Source organism: Crinia signifera, chromosome 9 (assembly GCF_055691185.1).
Source record: "Crinia signifera chromosome 9, ASM5569118v1, whole genome shotgun sequence".
Lineage (NCBI taxonomy): Eukaryota > Metazoa > Chordata > Amphibia > Anura > Myobatrachidae > Crinia > Crinia signifera.
The window spans coordinates 127,828,664-127,852,994 of record NC_139225.1 but is presented as its reverse complement, the minus strand read 5'-3'; the positions used below and the strand labels follow the sequence as shown (position 1 = coordinate 127,852,994).

The window sequence follows — 24,331 nt, the reverse complement described above, 5'->3', positions numbered from 1 at the left end:
TGACGTCACGGTCCCGGCCGGCTCCTGCTGCAATGAAAACTGACAGTTAGAAAATGGCTGCCCTGCTCAGTTTTCATTGTAGCAGCAGGAGCCGGCCGGGACCGTGACGGTCAGGCTGGTCCCGGCAGTGAGAAGCAGGACAGGTACGGGTAAGAAAGGGGGGGGGGGGGGGGGGCAGGTTAGGTGTGTGCGGGGGGGGGGTGAAAAAACGTGTGTGGGGGGGGGGGGCGCGCAAAATAGTTAGTTACGCCCCTGCTTATACAGCTTCCAGTACCTGCAATGATCAGCTAGTGGCCTACATACAAACATATACAGCTTCCAGTACCCACTATGAACAACAAGTGTCCTAACTATAGACTTATACAGGTAACCTTACCCACTATGATCACTTAGTGGCCTACATAAAACATATACAGCCAGATTCTGTAAGCTTCAAAAGTGATAAAATGAAGAGTGATAAACAGCCAGCCAATCAGCACCTGCCTGACATATTTCAAACACAGTCTGTGACATGGCAGGTAGGAGCTGATTGGCTGGCTGTTTATCACTCTTCATTTTATCACTTTTGAAGCTTAGAGAATCTGGCCCATAGGCTTAAACAACTTTCAGTACCCACTACTGTCACTTAGTGGCCTAAATGTAAACTTACACCACGTCCAGTACCCACTATGATCACCCAGCGGCCTACAGATAGGCTTATACAGCTCTCAGTACCCATTATGATGAACAAGAGGACTACTGGAGGTTACCGGTTTCCAGTTTGAATGTTTTTGGTGATGTTTCTTTCAAATATGACTCATGAAGAATATATAAATCAAAGAATAAAATATTATGTACAGGCTGATTCTTGCAACCCTACATTCCCATGGACAACAGTCCCGCGAATATGGATGAGATACACCATAGCAGCTATTGGTTAACCCCTAATACCCCCCCCCCCCCCCCTCTACCACCACCAGTCACAGCTGCACAATATTTGATGCATTTTGGGCAGCTATCCTTTATAATAGTACAGATCCTACAGAGCCAAGTCCCCTCACCAGCCTACAGTTATTGTTCAGTTCCCATGTACAGTGGTGAAAGCGATGGTCCACAGCAAAGCTCCTAACCGAGCCAGGATTGTGAAGAACATACAAAACAGCGTTCATGTCACCGCTACGTGTAATGCTTATTGTGTGGGGAAGAACCAACATAGATGGCCTGCTTGAGAGCAGATTTGTTCTAGGCTAATACAGAGTGCACAGAAATAACCACACGTATTGGCTGAGGTAGATGAAGGCTCCTTATAAAGTGCTGTGCTGCTTTGATCTTTATGCGCGATAGGAGCCATACCTGCTTACCTTTTCATAATACTTCAGTGCCTACCGTACTCCCATTGTGTTCAATTAGCCTGCAGGACTTAAGCCATTTTCCTAGCATGATCCCCAAAAAATGACAGGGATACAATGATCATTGCCGTAGTGTGGCGTCACTGAGCTTAGCGTGGTCGTACTGTTAGAGCGCACTAGAAGATACACTTCTCCTTATAGGAAGTCAGAGAGTGCATTGTGTGGCTGTACTCTGAATTCCAGTCTCTCATGAACACGGCCTGTAGTTGTTCCTGCATGGTGCTTGTGGCATTGCCTGAGCAGGTCTGGTTCACCACCAGTGCAGTACCTGCTGTGCGGATAAAGTAGTCTCCAGACCAGTTGGAAGTACCTGGGTGGACAAACAGCCGAGGTCAGTAAAGGCATGTAATAAAAAAGGAAAAATACAGCATGCGTAGTCAGAATCAGCTATACATTGCAGGTACTGTACCCAGCAAAGCCATTTACTGCACCATAGGGGAGGGGGACTTGGCAATTACCCCTTGCTAGCATGGCAGGTTTGCGTAACCCCCTTATGTGTGTAGAATATGTCTCTACTTGCTCAACCGTAATTGCCACTGGCTCCTCCCCCTTACTAACATCCAGTGGCCAATGCTGGGGTGGAAGACACTGCTGTAGGACCAGAGTGCCTACAAAACTGATAGAAAGATGTATACAGTAGTGAAAATTACCACTCAGCACACTCTGTTCTACATGAACAGACCCTGATGTAAGTAAATGGGTGCCGGATGACTGCACGACAGTCGGGATTCTGACGGTCAGTACTCAGACATCGGAATCCCGACTGTTTAAATGCCCGACAGTCGGGATCCCGACTGACCGGGCTATTCTCCATCGTGGAGGCGAGCCACCAAGCTGGTAGCATGGCGAACCCGCAAGGGGCTACTTTGCGCTCACCCCCCGTCGGAGTACCAGCAGTCGGGATTCCGATGTCGGGATACTGACCATCGGTATCCCGATTGTCGGACCGCCATACCACACCCATAAGTAAATATGAGGGATTAATAGCAGAACACGACACCCAGTGTCAAGCGCTTGGAACAATAGTTTAATATCAGGGATACAGACACCCTTATATGTATATATACCTATATATGCCACTCTGTCAGTCACCATGTACTTGTTGTGATTGACTCGGGAAAAGGGGATATGCTTCTGCTCAGGAGACGCAGGTACCACGAAAATTTTCTGTATGATAAAAGGAGAAACAACTGGAGTCAGAAAGGAGAATCCCGGGCTGTCCTGGGAAATCTGCGATGAGTCCTACTAAGAACAACAAAGAGTAAGCAAGGCGTTACGCTGTCCTACCACGTCTATGTTGTAGTGACTCTTGTTACTGTGCAGGGCAGCCAGGGAGCTCAGGAAGGGGAACATGTAGGGTTTAGAGTTCCCCCAGCAGCTGATCAGCAGTCGGACAGTCACATGCCTCTCATACAAAGCTTTCCTCAGGTGGTTGTCAATTGCTGGCCAATACCTAATATACATTAAATGAAAAAAACACAGTACAGAAAAGTAAAACAGGATATGGATTTGCAATGAGAAAAACTTGCTCTATTAAGTAACTGTAGCAGGTTCCAAAATATTACATGACAACTAAAAACGATCTCCTGCAAATTCTCCAAATGACAGTGCGCACATTGGTGAAGCCGGTATACAAAGCCCCATCGCCATGTGGATGGTATAACATAGCACTGTGCTATTACAATGTTGTAACAGGACAGCAGTAATGTACAGTAAATTAATGTACAGGTTTGCACATGGCAGTTATAGGGGAAATGTATCAAATTTTTTAAGGAGAACAAATAAAGATGTTGCCCATAGCAACCAGCAGATTCTACATGTTTTATAGTACAGGGTTAGGCAGTCTGTATAACCCCAGCTACTGAGCAACTACATATCCCAGCATGTTCTATCAGCAATACTGTGACAGTGCATGCTGGTATGTGTAGTTTCACAGCAGCAGGAGTGCTTTTCCCGGTTATAGAATTTATTATATACAGGATAGCGGTAAACAACTAGGTTGTTATTGGTAACTTCCCCATTAGTCCTCTTTATAAAAGGTCTGTTCTATCTCCCACAAAGAAGACACAAGAGTTAGATGGTGTCAGATTATGCAGAAGCTCTTGATGTTACACTTCATTTGCCACATGCAAGGGGTCACGCAGATATAGCGTTAATCATCACATTACCTCTTCGGCACAACGTATTCCTCAGTGGGGGTATAGTCCATGACAGCGATATCAACAAACTTCTTAGCATCATCTATTACGCTCAGGATGGACTCAATATCATCTGTTCTCCCCTTAGCAGTGAGGGGTGGGGGGGAGCTCTGACAAAGGTGGGAAGAGGAGAAACCCAAATCTTACAGCAATCAATAAAAAAGTGTCACCTTCCTATGTACAGTATAAGGCATGTAGGGGAGTACATTTATTTAGTACAGGTACAATCTACAGTGTGTTTAACTGTCCCTGTATGGGGCAGACCTGCCAATTATTAATATATTGTTCCTAGGACCATCTCCATGGCTTGTACTGTCGCTGCATGTATAAATTCTATAAATGCCACAATCACGTTACACCCAGAAGCCAATGACCTGGATGGTTTTTGGGCTATGGATGGAATAGAATCCAGAGCAAGGAGGCAGCAATGCGAACCACTATGCATTAGTCCTGTGAGAACTGGGTGATGTGCAAACCCTTCTAGAAACAAAACCACACACAATCTACACCATTACCATAATATCTGCAAGAATGTGAACAAGCCGTGACGATGGCGATACACGCAGCATGCACAACACTTACAGAGAGATAGACGTGAGATGGGGTGTTGTTCAGAGTCACTTCCATGGGAGTTTCCTTGTTGTAGATGGTGGAGAACTTGTCTGGCCATGGACAGGGAATGGTGGCATTGGGTTCACCCAGTGTCCAGTAAGCCTCAAAAATTTTCCCCAAGTCCTGAGCAAGGCAACTGCAGTTGTAGACCGTGGATCCCAACTCTTTAACCTGCCAGTGACAGATGCAGACAGAAGTCAACTACAATATACAGCATGGAAGATGAAACAGACACCCACCAAATGGGTACATCCTACCAGATCTATGCGGCAGAGCTAAGCGGGATTGTATTATATCACTGTGTGCAGATTCTCGTTACCAAAATATATGTCAACATAGGCCACCAGTTTGAGCAGCATAGCGGACCTTGGATAAGTAATGTGTAAAAGGAAAGAACGTGCTTGCAAAGGGAAAAGGGGACAGCGAGTATATAAAATCAAAGCAGCATGCACACAGATGTCCGTAACCGGACTATATGTCTGCGCTGCCTCCTATACATACACAGCAGCCCTATCCCTTGTATGAGAGGTCAGTCTGAATAAAGACAGATCTCTGTGTAAGCCTATCTCTGCCTAGCCATAGCCTATGTGCCAATACCCCATTACCATCCAGTCCTGTCGCCCATAGATGCAAATGCACAGTTCCGGAACGTGCGTAGGGTCTGATTCAGATTTGTTTGCTGATCAGCGAATGAACAAATCGAGTGAATATTGAATGCGCATGCACACCATACACATTGCGCAAGCCCAAATAGCAACAGAAAGGAGGTTGACTGACAGAAAGCCGGCGTTTGGGGGGTGGTAACCTGCCGTTTTCTGGGAGTGTCATAAACCATGCAGGTGCTTTAAGGGAGTGTCTGTGTCATCATTGCCGACCTCTATCAGCCTGTCTCAGTCACAGATCTGTGGAAGGGTCAGAGCTACTCATGGTTTGGGAATTGCGTATGTATTTGCGATAGTTTAGTAATTCTCTCGCAAATTTACATAGAAACGGAATTTCTTTTTGTCTGAGCGACAGCTAACAACACAAAGTCATCTCTAACAGAGATCAGATCTGAATCATTTCCATAGCGTGGGTGGAAAATTGCAAGATCCTTCTGCTACACTCTACCAGTCCTATTGTAGGCAGGTGGAACCTTTCCCTTGTGCCATAAATACACTACCTGTGTTAATGATCTCCAGTCCATATTTGCGCTACCGATATACAAGTGCTTGCCATCCACCACCCAGAATTTAGTGTGCAGAACACCGTTCGTTAGCTGCAGCATGTCTACAAGCCGAACCTCAGCTCCTGGAATGAGAGGAAGAACATAGAACATTGGCAGCTTATCGGAGAGAAAAAATAAATACATGAACGATGGTGGAGGGAATAGAAACGCTCTCAGATACGAAATGCCTGCGGTTTAAGAAATCTGTATTAGGAGTTTCCAATGCAATGCACCGGGTAATCACAGTTTCTCATTGGATGCTGGGACCAATTCCACCATAGAGACAATGACCTCCTAAACTGTATTTTCATTATTGTATATAACATAGGGGAAAGCATGAGATGGGCAATGCTTTATGTCATATCCCACTATGTAGGCTAAGTATAGAGCTTTGTCCGTCATCTCTGCCAGTTATCTGTCACATTTTCTGAACATTGTTAAAAAAAAGTGCACTAGCGGCTGCCAAAGGGGATGCCCGCTGCCTCATTACATGGGCCAATGACCTCTGGCAACTGTGCAGCCAAGATCATCGCCAGAGCTTGTCGTCTGTCCTAGATATTTTAAATTTAGGATAAGCTTGGTCTTTAATGAAATCATTGCTGGTAAAAGTCAATGTTGTATATTTGAAATGGATCCTTAATTACAACAATTAAAGAATGTATGGTACTCTTTACCTAGAAGGGCGCCCATCGCGGGCATCGCATGTACATATATATAATGGCATGCGATGCGACCGATGCGATGCCCACGATTTTACATAGAAATACATGTTAAAATGTAAATCGCGTCGGTCGCATCGCATGCGACGCGATTACCCATAGGGAACAATGTTAAATGTCCCAATTGACCCGATTTTCCATAGGGAACAATGTTAAATGGCCCACAGAGGCCAAATAGGCACCCTGAAGTGTGAAATGGCCCCCCCAAGGGCGTAACTACCATAGGTGCAAGGGGTGCAGCTGCTATGGGGCCCAGAGCTGAAGGGGGCCCTTCTTTAATGTCTACTTAATAGGTTTTAAATACATTTATTACCATCATTTGCTAAATAGGGGGCCCTTACAAACTTTTGCTATAGGGCCTACGAATATCTAGTTTCGCCCCTGGGCCCCCCCAATTGTTAACGCCACCGCACGATCAACGTCAACCCGAAGCGTGGCGAGCGCAGCGAGCCCGCGAGGGGCGGCGGTACGCGTCCTACGACCTTTTCATACCCCCACTATCCACGTCGGCGTGGAGTTGAGAATAGAAAGTTTGGCTAGCGTAGCGAGCCACCGAGCCCCGCGAGGGGACGCGGATACCTTCACAGGTATCCGCGTCCCCTCGCGGGCTTCACAGGTGTCCGCGTCCCCTCGTTGCGCTCGCCACACTTCGGGCTCAGCGGCTCGCCACACTTTCTATACTCAACTCCACACCGACGTGGATAGTGTGGGTATGAAAAGGTCGTAGGACGCGTACCGATGCGCTCGCCACGCTTCGGGTACACGTTGATCGTGGGGTGGCGTTAACAATTGGGGGGGCCATTTCACACTTCAGGGTGCCTATTTGGCCTCTGTGGGCCATTTAACATTGTTCCCTATGGAAAATCGGGTCAATTGGGACATTTAATATTGTTCCCTATGGGAAATCGTGGTAATCGCGTCGGTCGCATCGCATGCGATTTTTTGGTCGCATGCGATGCGACCAACGCGATTTTTTACCTTGCGATGCCCAAGATCAAAATCGTGGGCGCCCTTCTAGGTAAAGAGTACCGAATGTATTACAAATTTTACATTTACCGCTCGTTGCATCACGGGTTCTTTAGCTTTCCAGGAGAATACTGGAATTTAAGGATTCTAATTCCTAGTTTTTAGTATAAAAGGATAATAATACATAGAGATGCGCTTAGTTATAAAGTTACTGATTGGTGATAGCATACAAGTCCTCCTATTTATGGCTAAAAGCGAATGTGGGAAGACAATGCATGGGTGGCACTCTCATACAGCGCAGCTAGGGTTTGTGTACTTACCGCTATCTCGGAGAGCAATGATGTCATCATCCTGCTTAGGAGAAGCAGCCACGTTGACCGCTATTCTCAGGGTGACGCCACGCTGCTTTAGCTTTAACAGTTCTTTCAAGATCGACTCACCCTGTTGGCAGAATCCATTAATGTTTATTGCTCCACAGTTCACTGTTTTTTTTTTTATTTTAGATTAAAATCCTTTTAAGGATGGATAAGGTGCACGTCCACTTGGCCAGGGCTGATATAATTCGCAGCCCTGCCGATTATGGAAAGACCGCACATGCATAGGGTATGCTGTGCACTTACGCGAGGTACCCTTGCAAATGGACTCGCAAGGTGATTGACAGGCACCGAGTGTTTGTGGGCTTAACGCCGGTGTTTTCAGGGAGTGTCCTGGAGAAAGCAGGCGTCCCCCAGCTGTTGGGAGGGAGGGCTGATGACATCAGCAGCGGTCTCCTTCTCTCCACGCCCTTTCCTGAGCCGACTGAGTCCTGGCTTCCTCAGCCATGCGAGCAGGGGGAAAATCATTCGATGGTGAGTGATGTTCCCCCTGTGTGCACATATATTTCCTTAAAACACAAAAGTCCAAACGGTTTATACTGCACCAGACTGATTATAAATGACCCTTGGAAATAGCTTTGGGTATGTTACCTGATAGGCTGAGGGATGCTTGGTGTGCGTGTCATTGTTGGTCAGTGTCCAATAGAAAGAGGCAATGTCTACACTGCTCTTGGCCGCACTTAGAAGGTCCAGCCAGGACTGGTATGTGGAAGGATTAGTTGTGGCGTTTGCAGGGTACACAAGTCCTTCGGGTATACTCTCCACCAGAGCCATCCTAGTAACAAGGAGAACAGGTATCAGCAGCAATATAATGAAGTCATTGTGGTCAGCGTAGCAGAGAGGTCTGGTTACTGATCAATGCCTCTAGATTCACTCAGCTGTGTCCCAGTGTACAGTATTTCAGACTATAACATTGTGAACCTTATTTAGATGGCGAGGCTCCAAAGCAGCATTATTGCATTCAACATAATTACAAATCATGCAAGTGTATGAAAAGGCCATTGTGACTTGGAGATTTATACATTCAGTTATATCCCTGAGGTCAGGGTCAGTGCCACATGAGGGTGTATCTGTATATGGGTCTGTGGGGAGAAATACAAATGAATACATATGTAAAGTGATAAAGTTACACCTCTTTATTAAACAGGAATCCCCAGATATGACAAAAGGTATTGTAGGTATGATAGTTATGTAAGTACCAGTCACTGCTTATGTAACTGGTTCACAGGTTGCGGAAACCAGCAGCAAAAAAAACAGGACTGGAACAGTGCATCGCTGTCCCCCATACTAAAACCTAGGTAACTGGGTAGGGTCAGGGCCACTAAGGCCTCTTTGGCCCCCAGATGGAGCTAGTTCTATGTTGGCATGAAAAAAGGAGGGAACTCTGAAAAGAGCAAAGCAGGACAATTGGGGAGAGCTGCAGGTGCCTGGGCACCCTCACTGCCATGCACCAAAAGCAAGTTCTGGCTCTGGAAGGAAATAGGTCTAATGTTCAGAATGTGGGGAGGCACATTACAGCAGAATAGCATAGGTAAAATGTAAAGTCCATCTGTTATCTCAACATCTGATCTCTGGTAAAGAATGGCGATTTATATACTGTGCGATTCTGGAGACAAGATTTATTGATAGAATCAATCCAAAAATCACGATGAGGAAAGCAATGATATACTTACATGGTCTGGTTAAAATAGCATAACCCCTGCAAAAGCATCAATTGGGGGGAGGACAGTGTGGGCTACCAGCACTAAGCAATGATAGGCTGAACTGGAATCACTGTCATATAGAGACCTGCAGCATAGGTTCCTCCCATCATAATAATGTCTATTCAGGTGGGCTTAATGCCCTAGGGCAGGGATGGGGAACCTTCGGCCCTCCAGCTGTTGTTGAACTACACATCCCAGCATGCCCTGCTACATTTTTGCTATGTGGCCATACTAAAACTGTTGCAGGGCATACTGGGATGTGCAGTTCAACAACAGCTGGAAGGCCGAAGGTTCCCCCTCCCTGCCCTAGGGGATTGGGCAGAAGTTGGTCAGAACTCCCAGCTCCATGCTGAAGCACTAAAGCTCTTCCCAACACCTATTTCCATAAGGGGCAACTAGTGTTTATTAAAGTAACTTTGGCTCTGATTGGTCAAAGTATTGGACAGCTACTCCTAATTGGATTATAAATTACACCCCATGTGGGGTAGAACATCAATAAACTAAATTGCGAAGCACGGCACACACTGACATAATATTGGCCAACATGTCGTTTCTGGCCAACTTGGTATATTGGGCATATCACTCAGTGTGTGCCCAATATGCAGGTGCCCATGGTCATTAGCATTGTTGGCCCCGCTGCAAGCAAGGTGAAATGGGCGATAATTCTAGTGACCATAGCATGTGTAGTGAGGGAAGGAGCAATAGGTCATCAATCAAGCTGTAGCGAGGATATAATACACTAGTAACCCTGCTCGAAGCAAATGCTTTGAAAGCTAGTCTGCTACCTTGTGATTGCCTCTGTGCAGACAGAGATGTAGTTTTTACTCGCTGCCAACAGATGACAGTGTTTTGGAGACACACAATCAGACACATATATAGAGGAGATGCCCTTATGGCCAACATATCGGCTCGGAACACAAGGTCCCAGTGTGTTCCCAGCTCAGCAGGTGATCTAACCTCCTCATAGCAGGACCACAGACAACAATGAAAACAGAGGGAATGCTGACTTACACAGGAGCTTCCGTTCTATCTCTGTGCTGCCTCCTCCTGCTGACACCTACAAATACACCCACAAGCTGCACAGACTGACAGGGCTCTAACACACCTAGACCACAAGCCTCCCATGTGATCACTTACGTGCATGGGTCACTGCATGTGTTGTCCTGGCTGACCATAGTCTCGGTCCTCACCGTGGAGCCGGTACAGAGCATAGGTAATATAAGAAGCTGAGTGGCCAGGAGAAAGAACAGCATAGTGACCAGGACGGCGATGACAAGGGCACAGCGGTAGTACTGCAAGAGAAGGAGTATTATTACTACGCATACACCATCGTCCTGCTCTGTAGCGTTCAGTCACTATGCCAGTAGCTATCTTACCCTGCGAGCATCGTCCTGCAGCCGGCCCAAGCCAATAGCAGGATCTTCTGGCTGCTCTGGGGAGGAAATCTGCAATGATAAGGAAGTGGGAAAGGGAATATATTGCATCCACAGTCCTGCATGATATATGCTAATCCCTACTGGAGATAAGGATAATACAAGTCACCAAGGAGTCCCTTCACATCACATAAGCACAAGGCCAGAGAACCTATATATGTATCATCAGTGGCATAACTATGGGAGGTGCAATTGCAATGGGCCCAGCTGCTGGGGGGCCCGAGGTCCCAGCACACAACTCCTGCACCCTTCTGAATGCCTTTTAACCATAGGAGGTGGTGTGCTGCGATGCAGCACTGAGTGAGTCCGTCATGGAAGAGAGGGAGACGGGGTAGGGCCGGGCCACCGGCTGCAGAGAACACCACAATAGAGGGGGCTACACTTGCTGAGATTGCGTTACCAGCGGGTGTCCTGTGATTCCATCATCCTGTACTGCAGGATACGCAGGGACGTCAGACAGAGGGTCAGCGAGGCAGCGCTTCTCCCCAGCAGACAGCACAGAGAGATGAATGGACAACCACTGGCTGCCACAAGGCCGACAGAATGGCTCCCTTACCCAGACATGTAACCATATGGGGGTTTGGGCGGGTGCGACTACTTTCCCTTATCCACACCACCAGGCTGCCTGTGACCTCCCTCCCCCAGGCAAGTGTCAGCCTGCCTCCTTGGTCTCTTTAAGGTTTGACTGACATGCCCCCCCCCCCCCCCCCCCCAAGTTGACTGCCTGCCCCCTCCTCATGCTCTCCTGTGTGTGCCTGCAGACCCCCCTGCAGGTGACAGCTTGCCCCCCTGCTCCAATTTGTGCGTGCCTGTGATCCCCTCTCACCGCCCCTGCAGGTGATAGCCTGCCCTCCAGTTCCAATCAGTGTGCCTGCGCTCCCCACCCACCCATTAGGTGATAGTCTGTCCCCATGCTAAAATGTGTGTGCCTGCAACCCACTCCCCCACCCCATGACAGCCTGTCCTTCCTGTGCCTATCTGTTTGTGCCTGCAATAGCCCCCCCCCCCCCCCTCCTTCCTGGAGACAGTCTGCTCCTTCCAATAGGTCCCCCTCTTTCTCCTAATTACAGTCCCACCTGTACTTTAAGTTCCAAATCTGCCCCTGGACACATGTATTGCCCTGTCTTTCCATCCATAAATCTATGGACCTATATGGCGCCCTGTCCGTCAACGCCCTTCTCCAAGGGTCTGTCCGTCTATCACCTCCCACACTCCCTGACACCATCTATCTATAATTCCCTCTTTCCCCTTCTTATCCCTTTCCTTCTTTATCCCTGGGGGTGAGGGCCTTATCAGGATTTTGCTATGGGGCCAACAAGGTCCTAGTTACATCTCTGTGTATCATGGATATCTGTGGTGACACCGGCTAGCCATGTGGTAACCAAATAATACACAGGTCTCCTGAATGAACATGGACTTCAATCCAGTAGCCATAAATCACAGAAAGTTCTCAATACATAAGAGGATCACTTGTATATAATGTGTCCAAACGTAGAATGCCCTATCATTACAGGTACGCGGAGGGGGTACCCAGTTGACAGATCTACGATGTCTAGATCCACCATGTTATGGTCCCCACGCTTAGTTGAATCCGTCTAGTTAGATGCCTATAGATAGTTGACTCCGTCTAGATTGAAAGGGACGGAAGTTAGCCAGCGTTAGAAAGACGGGCGCATGGTCAACAGTTATATGGTTAAAATGAGTTTTTCATAGTTTATTTTGTTGACGAATGTCACAGGTCGACTTGATCCACACTTTACTATCCAAGTGGACATAGAGTGGGATTAAAACAGTGTGCCGATATAGTGAGCCACTGTGCCCGAAGCATGGGGACACTGTGCCACGGGGACCCCTGTGACATTCGGCACCAAAAAAACCATGACAAGCTCATATCGACCACAGTCTTGACGCTGTAATGCTGGTGTTTAACTTACTGCTGATCTAGACGCAGTCAACTATTTTTAGATGTCTAACTAGATGGGGTCAACTAAATGTGGTCAACCATAGTGAATCTAGACAGCGCCGATACGCTATACCATTACACGTGAGCACACAATATATCAGAAGGAACACTTTAAAAACCCTGGTATGCACTCACCGGCTTGTACACCACCTTCGGCTTCATCGCGTCAGCAGCAGATCTGTTCGGTCACAGTCCTGACGACACACAGGATATATAGTCATTTTTTGCACTTACTACAGCACAGAGTCTGATTCAGAACACACATATATATTGGTGTACATACAACCAGTAATGATAAATGAAAAGCATCCCTCTCATTTTCATGCAAATATTACAGCTTTACTGCCATGTTATTTTAGCTATACACAGTTATGTGCAGTGTTTTATTACAGACGTTGCATTCATTCAGATTTAACCAAGGTCAGGTGCTCTTTGTAATATTGCTTATGTCCTTATATTGTACCCATCACGTGCAAGACCACGACACTCTATAGCCCTTGCCCCGCAAGAAAGGCGGCACGTGAAGTCCCAAGATGTTACTGCGGTGTGATTGCAGCACTTCCTGGCCAATCAGGCTGTGTAATCAGTTCCACAGGAGAAGCTCTGCATGTGACCGGGGCAGACTGACCACATCTCACTTGTGTTACTCACAATCTACAAAGACTGAAAAGGACCAAAAAATATGCCTAATACATGTGACATTGGCAAAGGAATGAGAGGTACTGTACTGTCATCTACAGTTGCAATGTTTTATATTATACAACATAAACTGACTGGAAAAGTGTAGTATAAGGCATTCTACTGTAGAGTAAAGGCCCATACACACTGGGCAATTTTGAGCTGAAAGCCGCTCAAAACACCAAGTAAGCTTTCAGCTCAAAGCCGCCCAGTGTGTATGCCCCGGCAATGAGCGATGATGCGCGCTCCCGCATCATCGCAGGGAAAGCCACTCATCTGCTGGTATTACCAGCAGATGAGCGGCTTTGTGGATGGCTTTGTATAGCGCTGCGCTGTACAAAGCCGTCCAACCCCCTTGACAGCACTGGACAGGGGGAAAGCGGCTCAGTGTGTATGCATGGAACGGCTTTCCCCCCAGCGATGACAGCGGTCACCCAGTGTGTATGGACCTTAATAAACACTAGCACCATGCATCTTTCAAAATCTGCACAGTTCCTCTTCCCTGACTGTGGTGTTGAACTCTGCTGTGGTACTTCTAGTAGAGTTTGGTCTGTATTTCAGTACGGATATGCAGACCAGACCTGTTCTAGAAGCACCAAAGCTGAGAGCAACACCCCAGGCACTACTACCATTCTAGGAACACTCAGGAGGTTGGAGTACTATGCTCCTGAGTAGAAGGCAGGGTATACAATAGAACGATAAGTTGCCAATCTGTCATATTGTAATGATATATTGATCCCATAATGTGTACGTAGGATTGTGCACTCTAGCAGACGGCATACGGTATTGCTAAATGTGCTGCACAGTCAAGGTAATGATATCGTGTGTGTGACTGTGCTTAGTAATGTAGGGCGAACAACATATTCTTTAGCAGTCATGAGATAATCTAGTGCAGGCATGTCCAAAGTCAGGCCCGGGGGCCAATTGCGGCCCGTGCTGTCATTTCAAGTGGCCCGCAGCCTCCAGCTGGAAGCGGGCAGAGCATCAGATGTGGGAAGCACAGCACAAGACACTAAAGGTGAGGCCCCGGCGAGCGCGCCTTTACCTTGCTGTCTGCTGCAGTGAGGAGGTGCCGGCCGCCACAGTCAGATGTGTTCGGTGTCCTACCCCTGCTGCTGCAATTGTATATCACCCTACTCCACAATCACAGTGACAGCAGTGTTTGGGGAGGGGGGCAGCAAGGGGGAAGCTTGACCCCATAACATGCAGAGCAGAGGAGGGCAGCAGCGGGAGCCCAAGCATCTCCTGTCCTTGCAGTGCCTGCTTTGCCTCTCCTTCCTCTGGCTCACACAATGGGCTGGGAAACATACAGAGAAGGGAGGGGGTAGAGTGGGGGACATACAGAGAAGGGAGGGGGCAGAGTGGGGGACATACAGTGAATGGAGGCAGTGATGGTCATTCAGAGAAGGGGGAGCAGGGGCAGGCTGGGGGACATACAGTGAATGAATGCTGAATGGGGGTCATACAGTGAAGGAGGGTCAGGCTTGGGGACATACAATTAATGGAGGCACTGATGGACATTAAGAGAAGGGGGGCAGGCTGGGGGACAGAGTGAATGGGTCCAGAGTGGGGAACATACAGTGAATGTGGGACATACAGTGAATGGGGGGCAATCTAGGGAATATACAGTGAATGGGCAGGCTGGGGGGCATAGAGCGAATGGGGGCAGAGTGGGGGACCATTCTGATGTGATTAATGATTCAAAGAATGTCAGGCTAAATGGTCGGCCCTCACACATTTACACTTCACCAAATCTGGCCCTCGTCGCAAAAAGTTTGGACACCCCTGAATTAGTGGGTACCAACAATCTGGGATGTGATGTTATCATTTTTATTAAAATCAAATCTCAAGAAATGTCTATGAATACACAGTCAGTTTGTTTACATCTGTATTGAATATTGAACAACTTTTGTTCAACGGATTATCATCAATATTGATGAAAACAAACTGACTGTGTATTCATAGAAATGTCATTCTTTTCTTGAGATTGATTTTAATAAAAATAATTATAAAATACCTTGTATATCTATTATATGTATACCATTAAGGTTTTAAATTAGCATTGTCTGAATCCTATTTTTATGTTTATCTCTCTCGGACCCTTTCAGAGGTGCTGCTCCTGTTTTACCATACCTTCCAACTTCTGGCCGGGCCAGAGTGCGCGCAGCGATTTTTTATTTTTTTGAGGGGTGGCGTGGCCTACCGGGAAGGGGAGTGGCCTATAATCGTGGCATTGCCACGAGGCCACGCCCCCGTTTTTCGCCGAAGTGGGGCATGCCAACAAGCTCTATGAGCTGCTGGCAAGCCCCCAGCCCCCCTGCTTGCAAGAATAGACGCTGTGCACATACGCACAGCGTCTATTCACGGACTACAGGGGGGGACTCCCAACTGCCCCCCCCACCGCGGGACACTTCCGGCGGCGGGAGGGAAGTGGGAATGTCCCAAAACATCGGGACGTTCCCGCGATAAGCGGGACAGTTGGGAGGTATGGTTTTACTCTGCTGATGATGACATCAGCAGCCTGTGACTAGACAGCAGAGTGCAGAGGAGAGTACAGAGAGGATTTTGCTTACTTCCTGCACACACAGCCATGGTAAATTGGAGTCCTGAAGAGGTGAAGGAGTTGCTGAGTATAAGGGGTGAGACAGATTGCCAGGCAGCTGACAGGAACGGTCAAAGATTCTGTTTATATCTGCCTCCTGCGCAGATACTGTTGTTGGGTAAAAGCCCTATCTGCCCAATAGTGTAACCTCCTCCTCCAATAGCGCTCGCTGGCTGAAGTAGAAGCAAGCATGAAGTCAGGGCTCCAGCCTTGTGCTCTGTCGGCCATGATTGCTGCAATGCTGTAAGTTGGCCCTACCCTCTCCTTTTGACTTGTCATCTTTCTGAGCCAAAAAATAGTGACATTAAAGGTGTTAAAATGACATTAAAGGCGTTTTAATGGCTAACCTGGGATGACTGAAAAGGTGCCAACCCGGCAATAACCCAGGTCAAAAGTGCAATTAAAAGGGTCTGACCCGGGTTGTAAAACCCAGGTTTGCCATGTGAAAGTGGTAGAACACACCCCTTGTAAGTGCCTAACCCAAACCTCCCCTCCACCCACCGCAGCTTAACCCCAAGTTCCCAAACTAAATCTAAAGCCCTCTTCCCTGGCCACACATTAGTACCACTTGCATACCTACCGATCGGGATGCTGGCTGCTAGCATTCTGACAGAACACCGAAGCTTAAGCTTCCCTACTGCCATGCTCAAGTTGGGGGTGCAGTGCTCTATATGATGTCATTACAGGCTATCGGGGCCACCATCAAGAAATAGGGCCCGAGCTTAGCCATACAGGTCATCAGTGTAAGTCAGTAAGTGTGCGAGTCAGACAGACTCCTTGCGACTGTTCAGTGGGCATTGACTTGGATGCCTTGGACTTGGTCCGGGCAAGGATCAGGAGGAGGAGGGTCAGGGGGTGGCTTCTTCTCTGTCAGTAAAGAGAAGCCAACCAAGGAGCTGAGGAGGAGCAGCCAGTGACAGACAGCGCACCAGCCCTGACAGGTCAGCCGGAGGAGGCAACAGTGCTGTTGCTGGCTGCTGCAAACAAGGCTTTATTCTGGTTCACTCTCAGAGGCAAAATCCTTCTCAAATGGACAAAACCATGTGCACTGCAGGTGGGCAGATGTAACATGTGCAGAGAGAATTAGATTTGGGTGGTTTTTTACTTCAAAGTGAGATCTATATTGCGGTGTAAAAAATAAAGCAGCCAGTATTTACCCTGCACAGAAACAAAATGACTCACCCAAATCTAATTCTCTCTGCACATGTTACATCTGCCCCCCCTGCAGTGCACATGGTTTTATCCATTTGAGTAGGAATTTGCCTCTCAGAGTGAACCAGAATAAGGCCCACAGTCCGTTGGGCTAAACCAGGGAATACAATGAAAACAATCCTAATGCATGCAAAGCATCTATGTTACTATAGTGACAAAATGGGTTTTATTTACTTTATATATTTTAGTGTGCCCACTGCCATCAATTTACCTTACAATATAACAATGTTTTATATTCCTTACAAAAGAAGGTTGGGCCTGTGCCTGCCATATTTACATGTCAATGGGATTATATAAAGTGACTGAATACTTTCAGGGCGTAACACGTATGGATATAGGTGTAACTAGAACAACAATTACCCTGACAATCCAAAGCACTTCCTTTGTCCACATCTAGCAATTAGTCCTGAAACTGATAGTTCTAAATTGGGCTTGCAGAACCCAAAGCAATGAACAAATACCAATCACATAATAACGCCTCAGAAAGGCCCAACATGGATGCGTGTGCAGTAATGCAGCAGAGCCGGATAATTGCAGTGTATTGGGACATACCTCAGTTACAAGGGATGCTGGGACACTGTGGGTGCTCATGTATTTCTCAAAATGTATTATTTGTCAGACATATTGTACCTATACTCTATAAGCATCAATTCAAACCAAAAATTATAATAAGCTATAATTGGGAGAATTCGGTCCCACTGCATTGACACGACGGGCCAATTTGGAACTCCCAAAACTAGCCAGACCTGCAGGTTTTCCCTCGCACCACATACAGGCGATGTTGGTACTGCCATAACTTTCCAATATGTGTAGTCCAATATACACAGCCTTGCCTGCCAGCACATCACACATATGTAATAATAATAATTGTATGTATATAGCGCTATTTCTACAATAAGACTCAAGGCACTTAATAGGTTAAATGCATGTAAAACAGTACAGAAACAATGAAGTACAGAACTATTTTCATAAACTATACTATATAGGGATTTACGTAAATACTTTGAGTAAACAGGAAAGTCTTGAGTCTGTTTTTTGAACATTCTAGAGTGGTGGTCTCTCGAATTGTGCGGGGAAGTGAGTTCCATAGAGTTGGAGCCACATGGCTAAAAGCTTGATCCCCAGCTGAATTATGGGAGATTCTAGGTACGGCTAAAAGTTCTTCATGTACAGATCACAGAACTTGGACGGGACAGTATGGAATCAGGAGCTGCGTCTTCAGCCAGTGAAGGGAGTAGAGAATGGGAGTTACAGTATGTAGCTAAAACATGGGCTGGTTGGTTAATAGCCTGGCAGCTGTGCTTTGTACCAGCTGTAATCGGTGCAATTATTTCACTGGGAGAACAAGGTAGAGGGCATTGCAGTAATCTAATCGAGATGACTAATGAAACTGGGTGTGTGGAAATGCAATAAATTTGAATTGGAGAGTATCTTAGCAAGTAGCAAGTACTGACTAACTGCTGTCAGTTTTAGGAATCACAGGTAACCCATTGTATGTCATCATCTTTCTATTCCCCAGTAAACTAGTGGTTTCAAGCTGGAGTGATCAGACATTGGCCCTTATTCTGGTTGGTGCGGCCGGAGCCGCACACGGTGCCCCGGCCGCACAAACCAAGCCCCGCCCACGAGACGGATCGCCACGGCCGTCCGTACACGGACGGCTGGCGATCCGCATAAAAATGGTGGAGGCGTATGGGGGCTGAGAGCTGACATCCGGCGACGTCAGCTTTCCGCCCCCATGAGTTGCGTCATGCCCTCATTACCATGCATACGCCCCGCGTTTGCATGGGAACGCCCATGAAACGCGGGGCGTACACATAGGGAAATGAGGGCATGAAGCCCCTCACGCCCCTATACGCCCCCTTTGCGGCGGACGAAATCCGTCTGCGGCGAAGGGGGCTGCACATGCGCAGATTGACCTCTGTGCATGTGCAGTGTCAAAACATCGGCGGTACGGCCGCACGCGGGCCGTACCGCATAGATTAGAATAAGGGCCATTGCCCTTTACAGGTGAGCCAGGATGACACCACTGTTAATATTGCCCCAATTCTGTATACATAACATGGTTGCTTCCGCCGTTTGTCCCCTGGCACCACACATTTCAGAAGGCATATGACATTAATATATTCCTATAATTAGTGACCACTGATATCGCTACAATGTAGCAACAGGTTGTTGTAGCTGTACATACAGATCATAAGAAATAACTCCTACTAAACAAACACGGCATCTCACTAACATTCAGAAACAAAGCTATGAAAGTAAGTTAGGGAGGGCTGGAAAATTAGGTCAAGCACATAAGTAAACACAATTAGAAACTTGCTGCATAAGCAGCAAAGTAATGGAAACTATACAGTGTACATGCAAGCTGTGATGCATTATAGAAAGCTGACATTTCTGTGAACACAAAAAACAGCAATCAAACAGCACAGTAACAAAATAATGCTATAAATCAGCCATACATACAGTACTTACTCAGCAGACACAAGGAAGTGTTCCTACACTCTTCTAGCTGTGTAATAAGGAGCAGCTGACTCAAGCCGGCCCAGTGTACACACAAAGGAAGGGGGAGTTCCAGTAGGAGGGAACACTCAGTTTGGGGAATATGTTTATACAGGCCAGTGTCACAAGCTCTTGAATTGCACTGACTCACCTCGCACAAAGCAACACATCTGCCTGATATCAAACCAATCTTTGCTGCATTAACAAAAAACAGGATTATTAAACTGTAAAAAATGTGCAATTATGTACAGCATTTTATAAGCTAAAGGGCCCCATACATCAGCAATTAATTTATTTATTTATTTATTTACAGGTTCTTATATAGCGCAGCAGATTCCGTTGCGCTTTACAATAGTAGACAGTGATAAAACAAACTGGGTAACAACATACAGACTTGGAGGTAGGAGGCCCTGCTGCAAGCTTACAATCTATAGGGATATAATAATTAATTGTGACAATCCTCAGATCTGGAGATGATTGTCACAATTAATCTTTAATGTGTGGGCTCCCCCTTTTGGTGATCCCGATCAAAAATTGATCGGGATCGCCAATCGATTGCTGAATCAGATTTTTAAACATGTTTAATAATCTGGTATTATCTGCGGTTCTTTTTTATATGTGTGGGCGTTCCCGTTTCGTCTTCTTCTATTTCAGCGGTCCTCAAACTATTTTGCTCTGGGACCCCATCAGGACAATAAAAATTATTACGGGACCCCAGCAAGTTACCACAGAATGGTCACACACATGTGTGGTCAGCAGACAGCACATTTATGACAGTATGTTGGAGGCATCTAATGATGGGAGGAGTCTGAAGTAACAGACAATTCAACTGATTTTTCAAACTACTTGGATGAGTGATTAGAGAAGTCATCAGCCTGATGGTCAACAATATGGAGTCGCGACCCCACACAGAGATGGTCGCGACCCACTTTGGGGTCAGGACCCACAGTTTGAGAACCGCTGTTCTATTTAAATTATGAAAAGAAGTAACATCTGAAATGACAATCGATTGAGGTGATGTATGGGCACTTTCCAGATATGAAGATGCAATCTTTAGATGGGAAAAATCTGCCGATCACTGAAATAAATCTGGGTACTCTTTACCTAGCACGGCGCCCATCGCGGTCATCGCGGGCATTGAATGCACTAAAAAATCGGGTGCGACGCGACCGACGCGATGCCCGCGATTTCCCATAGGGACCAATGTTAAATTTCTCAATTGACCTGATTTTACTGTTCAATGCCTCAATTGACACGATTTTTCCATAGGAATCAATGTTAAATGGCCCACAGAGGCCAAATAGCCACCCTGAAGTGTGAAATGGCCCCCACAATTGTTAATGCCACCCCACGATCAACGTGAACCCGAAGCGTGGCGAGCCCGCGAGGGGCGGCGGTACGCGTCCTACGACCTTTTCATACCCCCACTATCCACGTCGGCGTGGAGTTGAGAATAGATGGCCATCCCTGGCAGCAGCAGCTAATCTTTCTATCACTTGTAGTCACAGCACTGTACTCAGTCTACAGAGGTAGTACATCTCAGCTGCCACAGGTGGCAGCACTGAGATCAGGGAAATGCATTGTAAACTGAAATGGATCACCTTTTTGGGATCGGAGGCTCATTCGTTCTTGGATGGGACCTGTTCAAAAGAACCGTTTCGGTCGCGAACGACCCATCTCTAGAGTGAGGGGAATTGGATGTGTGTAATGTGGCACTGTGGGGCTATGTGTACTAGTTCGGGGAGGGGGGCTGTAATTACTGTGGGTACTTTGTGTAGTGTGTGTGGGGGGGGGGGAGACTGTGTAATGTAATATGGGGGGGCTGTGTATAATGTAATATGGGGCTGTGTATAATGTAATATGGGGGACTGTGTATAATGTGTATAATGTAACATGGGGGTACTGTGTATAAAGTAATATGGGGGGACTGTGCACTGGCGGATTCAGGGGGGGGGCACCCGGGCACGTGCCCCCCCTGTCATTTTATTTTGTAGCTGAGGACCTGGGCTTTCCAACGAGCCCAGCCCCGTGTCTCTAGCCCCCCTGGGAACCGGAGATATCGCCTGGCAAAGCTATAACGTTTTCCCTCATAGGATAATATGGGACCCGTTAATTCTGACCCCCACCCGGTTCCGACGGCTGCCAGTTCCCCCCCTGGCATCACAGAAGCTTGTGGTTGATCTCATTCAATTTCAAATCGCTGTGCCTTCAATATGATACCAGGCTGGTCCATATCGGTCAATCGGTTCCAGAGATATTGCGGGTAACCCGATTTTTTTTATTTTTGAAATGTAATTTCATGGCTGTTCATGTTCTTTGAGGGCATATTACTCTGGAACCAAACATTCCAGTTTCACTGGACCAACATCATTCAAAGCCCACTCAAATATAATACTTGTCTCATGTAAATGGGTCAGTTGGTACCAGAGATATAGCCGGTTAAATGAGATAACTGGTTAAAGAGGGGAGGGGTGGTTTTCTCTCCCCCTCACACCAGAAAATGCAGGGACTAGGCTGGTATAAAAGGGACCAACCTGGGAATGCATTTTCTGGTGCGAAAGGGGTATTATTTCAAATAGCCGGGACCTGCAGTGATCTGAATACAGCCAGGCTCTGCCACTGTCAGTGGCTATCACTTCTGCCTGGCGGCAGCTGTCCCCTATTTACCGCAAGCATGTATTCCCCCTTGGCAATGAGCATGTAATCCCACATGGCAACAAGCATGGAACCCTTGGCAATGAGCATGTAGATAAAATGCACTTATGCAGCATAATTTTTAATAGGCATTATGGTGTTTGGCATAATACATAATGGACATAATGGCGTGTAACTTAATGTGTAATGGACATTATGGTGTAAATGTTTAATGCGCGCCTTTGGTGGACAATGTCCCTGTTTATGAAGCGCATTGTGAATTTTGGCTTAATCTGTGTGGCATTATGTGAATTCTGGCTCAATTCGTGTGGCATTATGTGAATTAGTATTTTGTTGCATAATGTGTAGAAGTTGTATATGGTGTTGTACACTACACCCAAGGACACGCCCCCTGTTGAGTGGCCAAATCCCCTTTTCTGGAGCGCGCCTTTGGCGCACACACAACTACATCCTTTGCTTTTGTCGCCATGGTGGGTCTGCGTATTTTAAATGCCAGGGCCTATTTTCAATCCCATCCCACCCTCTCTCTGCATGTACACTGGCACCACTAACACCGCCCCTCCCCCACCTAAACCGTCTTTTATCATGGTGCCCCCCCTGTCATTTTATCCTGGATCCGCCCCTGGGACTGTGTAGTGTAATATGGGGGGACTGTGTAATGTAATATGGGGGGGCTGTGTATAATGTAATATGGGGGGGCTGTGTATACTGTAATATGGGGGGGCTGTGTATACTGTAATATGGGGGGCTGTGTATAATGTAATATGGGGGCTGTGTATAATGCATACTTGCCTACCCTCCCTCATTTAGCGGGAGTCTCCCGTTTTTTTCAATCCTCCTCCCGCTCCCTTGCAAATCCCTCGGTTCCTCCCGGATTTTTGTCCCCTCTCCCAAAATGTTTTTCTGCGCATGTGCGAACAGCATGTTCCGTGGGTCACCGCGGGGCTGTGTGGGTAGCCATGGTGCTTCACTGGGCAGCAGTAGCAGCGCTGAAGTGAGCGTCAGCAGCAGTGTGAGCGGGAGCCGGAAGCACCAGGAGCAGGAGGGCAGCGGAGAGGAGGAACTGAGGTGCGGCAGCAGCATTGAACAGTGGCAGTGAGCCGGGCAGCGGGAGCCGGGAGGCCGGGAGCAGCAGTAAGTATAACATTGTCTGATTCTTTAACCTCTCTCCCATCACTAAGCCTGATCCTTATTGATCCTCTCTCCCACCACCCCCGGGCCCCGACTGGCACCCAATACATGCTCCACTCCCCCTGTCATGCTCAGTAATTTACTAGCTGAATGCGTGCCTCACTGATTATTCCAACAAGGGGGACTTACCTATAGCTTTAATATTTGGTTGTTGTATATTTTTTCATACTATTTTATATTTGTGCTGCACATTTTATGTATAGGATCTGTATAGGATCCACCATTAGTTGCTGGCCAGCGATAAATAGACGCCTCGTGTGACACCGCGATTATAGGCCATACCCCCTAATTTCAGGCGCGCGCAAGTGTGCCTCCTCTATTGTGATGTATGCTTTCATTTTGCTACCATCTAAAATCTCCCTCAAACTGCTTTTCAAAAGTAGGCAAGTACAGTATGCACCTGTGGGGAGCTAGGTAATTAATAAGAAAGCGGTTTCACCACAGGTGGTGGCAATCATACATAACATTGTGTTCCTCCTGGAGAGGGTAATGTTGGGAGGTATGCAGTTGGCAGGTGATTGGCTGGACGTTTATCTCTCCTTATCACCCTTGCATTTATCTCTTGTTAAGGCTTAATACATCTGCCCCATTGTTACAGAATGCCTCGATAATTGTTACTTCAAAGCTGATTGTTTGTCATGGGCAACTTCTACATTATTTTTACTGCTTCATGAATAGACACCTACATTCTTGTAGAACTGCACCTTAGATGTGTGCAAGCCCAGTCGAGGGGCACACAGACACGTAACCCTGTGGCTACATTACACAAACACCCGGCCTTGAGGTGGCTGCTGACCTGAGTACGCCCGGAGAGGGGCGGGAATAGTTGGGAGAGGAAGAAGATGGCGCCGTGTTTATATCCCGGAATACACACACAGGGATTCCCTTCAGCGTGACGTCATCCGGCGGGAGCGGCCGGAGAGAGGCG

The 24,331-nt window shown here is 47.2% G+C and overlaps 1 protein-coding gene across 3 annotated transcripts; it reads right to left on the bottom strand.

Moving 5' to 3' along the window:
* Positions 1–561: 561 nt before the first annotated feature.
* On the bottom strand, positions 562–24,331 carry PLD3 (phospholipase D family member 3). 3 transcript variants are annotated; one of them, XM_083159731.1, is made up of 13 exons: positions 24,200–24,246; positions 19,709–19,752; positions 12,699–12,757; positions 10,544–10,612; positions 10,305–10,459; positions 8,056–8,239; positions 7,411–7,531; positions 5,361–5,488; positions 4,169–4,369; positions 3,557–3,696; positions 2,676–2,841; positions 2,456–2,555; positions 562–1,698 (listed from the first exon to the last, which is right to left on the bottom strand). In XM_083159731.1, exons 3-13 carry the CDS (start codon positions 12,723–12,725, stop codon positions 1,505–1,507), a joined length of 1,485 nt encoding a protein of 494 aa, XP_083015857.1. In that variant the 5' UTR covers positions 12,726–12,757; positions 19,709–19,752; positions 24,200–24,246; the 3' UTR covers positions 562–1,504. The 3 variants fall into 3 exon arrangements, with proteins under 3 accessions (XP_083015857.1, XP_083015856.1, XP_083015855.1); XM_083159730.1 differs by lacking the exon at positions 19,709–19,752 and having other exon boundaries at positions 24,200–24,331; XM_083159729.1 differs by lacking the exons at positions 19,709–19,752; positions 24,200–24,246 and adding an exon at positions 19,531–19,666.

Excerpts from the sequence above, each read along its gene's own strand:
- PLD3 (XM_083159730.1), bottom strand. The coding sequence starts at position 12,725 with ATGAAGCCGAAGGTGGTGTACAAGCCG. Across the intron at positions 4,370-5,360 it reads ACTGGAGATCATTAACACAG|GTTAAAGAGTTGGGATCCAC; the intron begins GTAGTGTATTTA and ends TGTCACTGGCAG. Across the intron at positions 3,697-4,168 it reads CATCTCACGTCTATCTCTCT|AGCTCCCCCCCACCCCTCAC; the intron begins GTAAGTGTTGTG and ends CACCTTTGTCAG.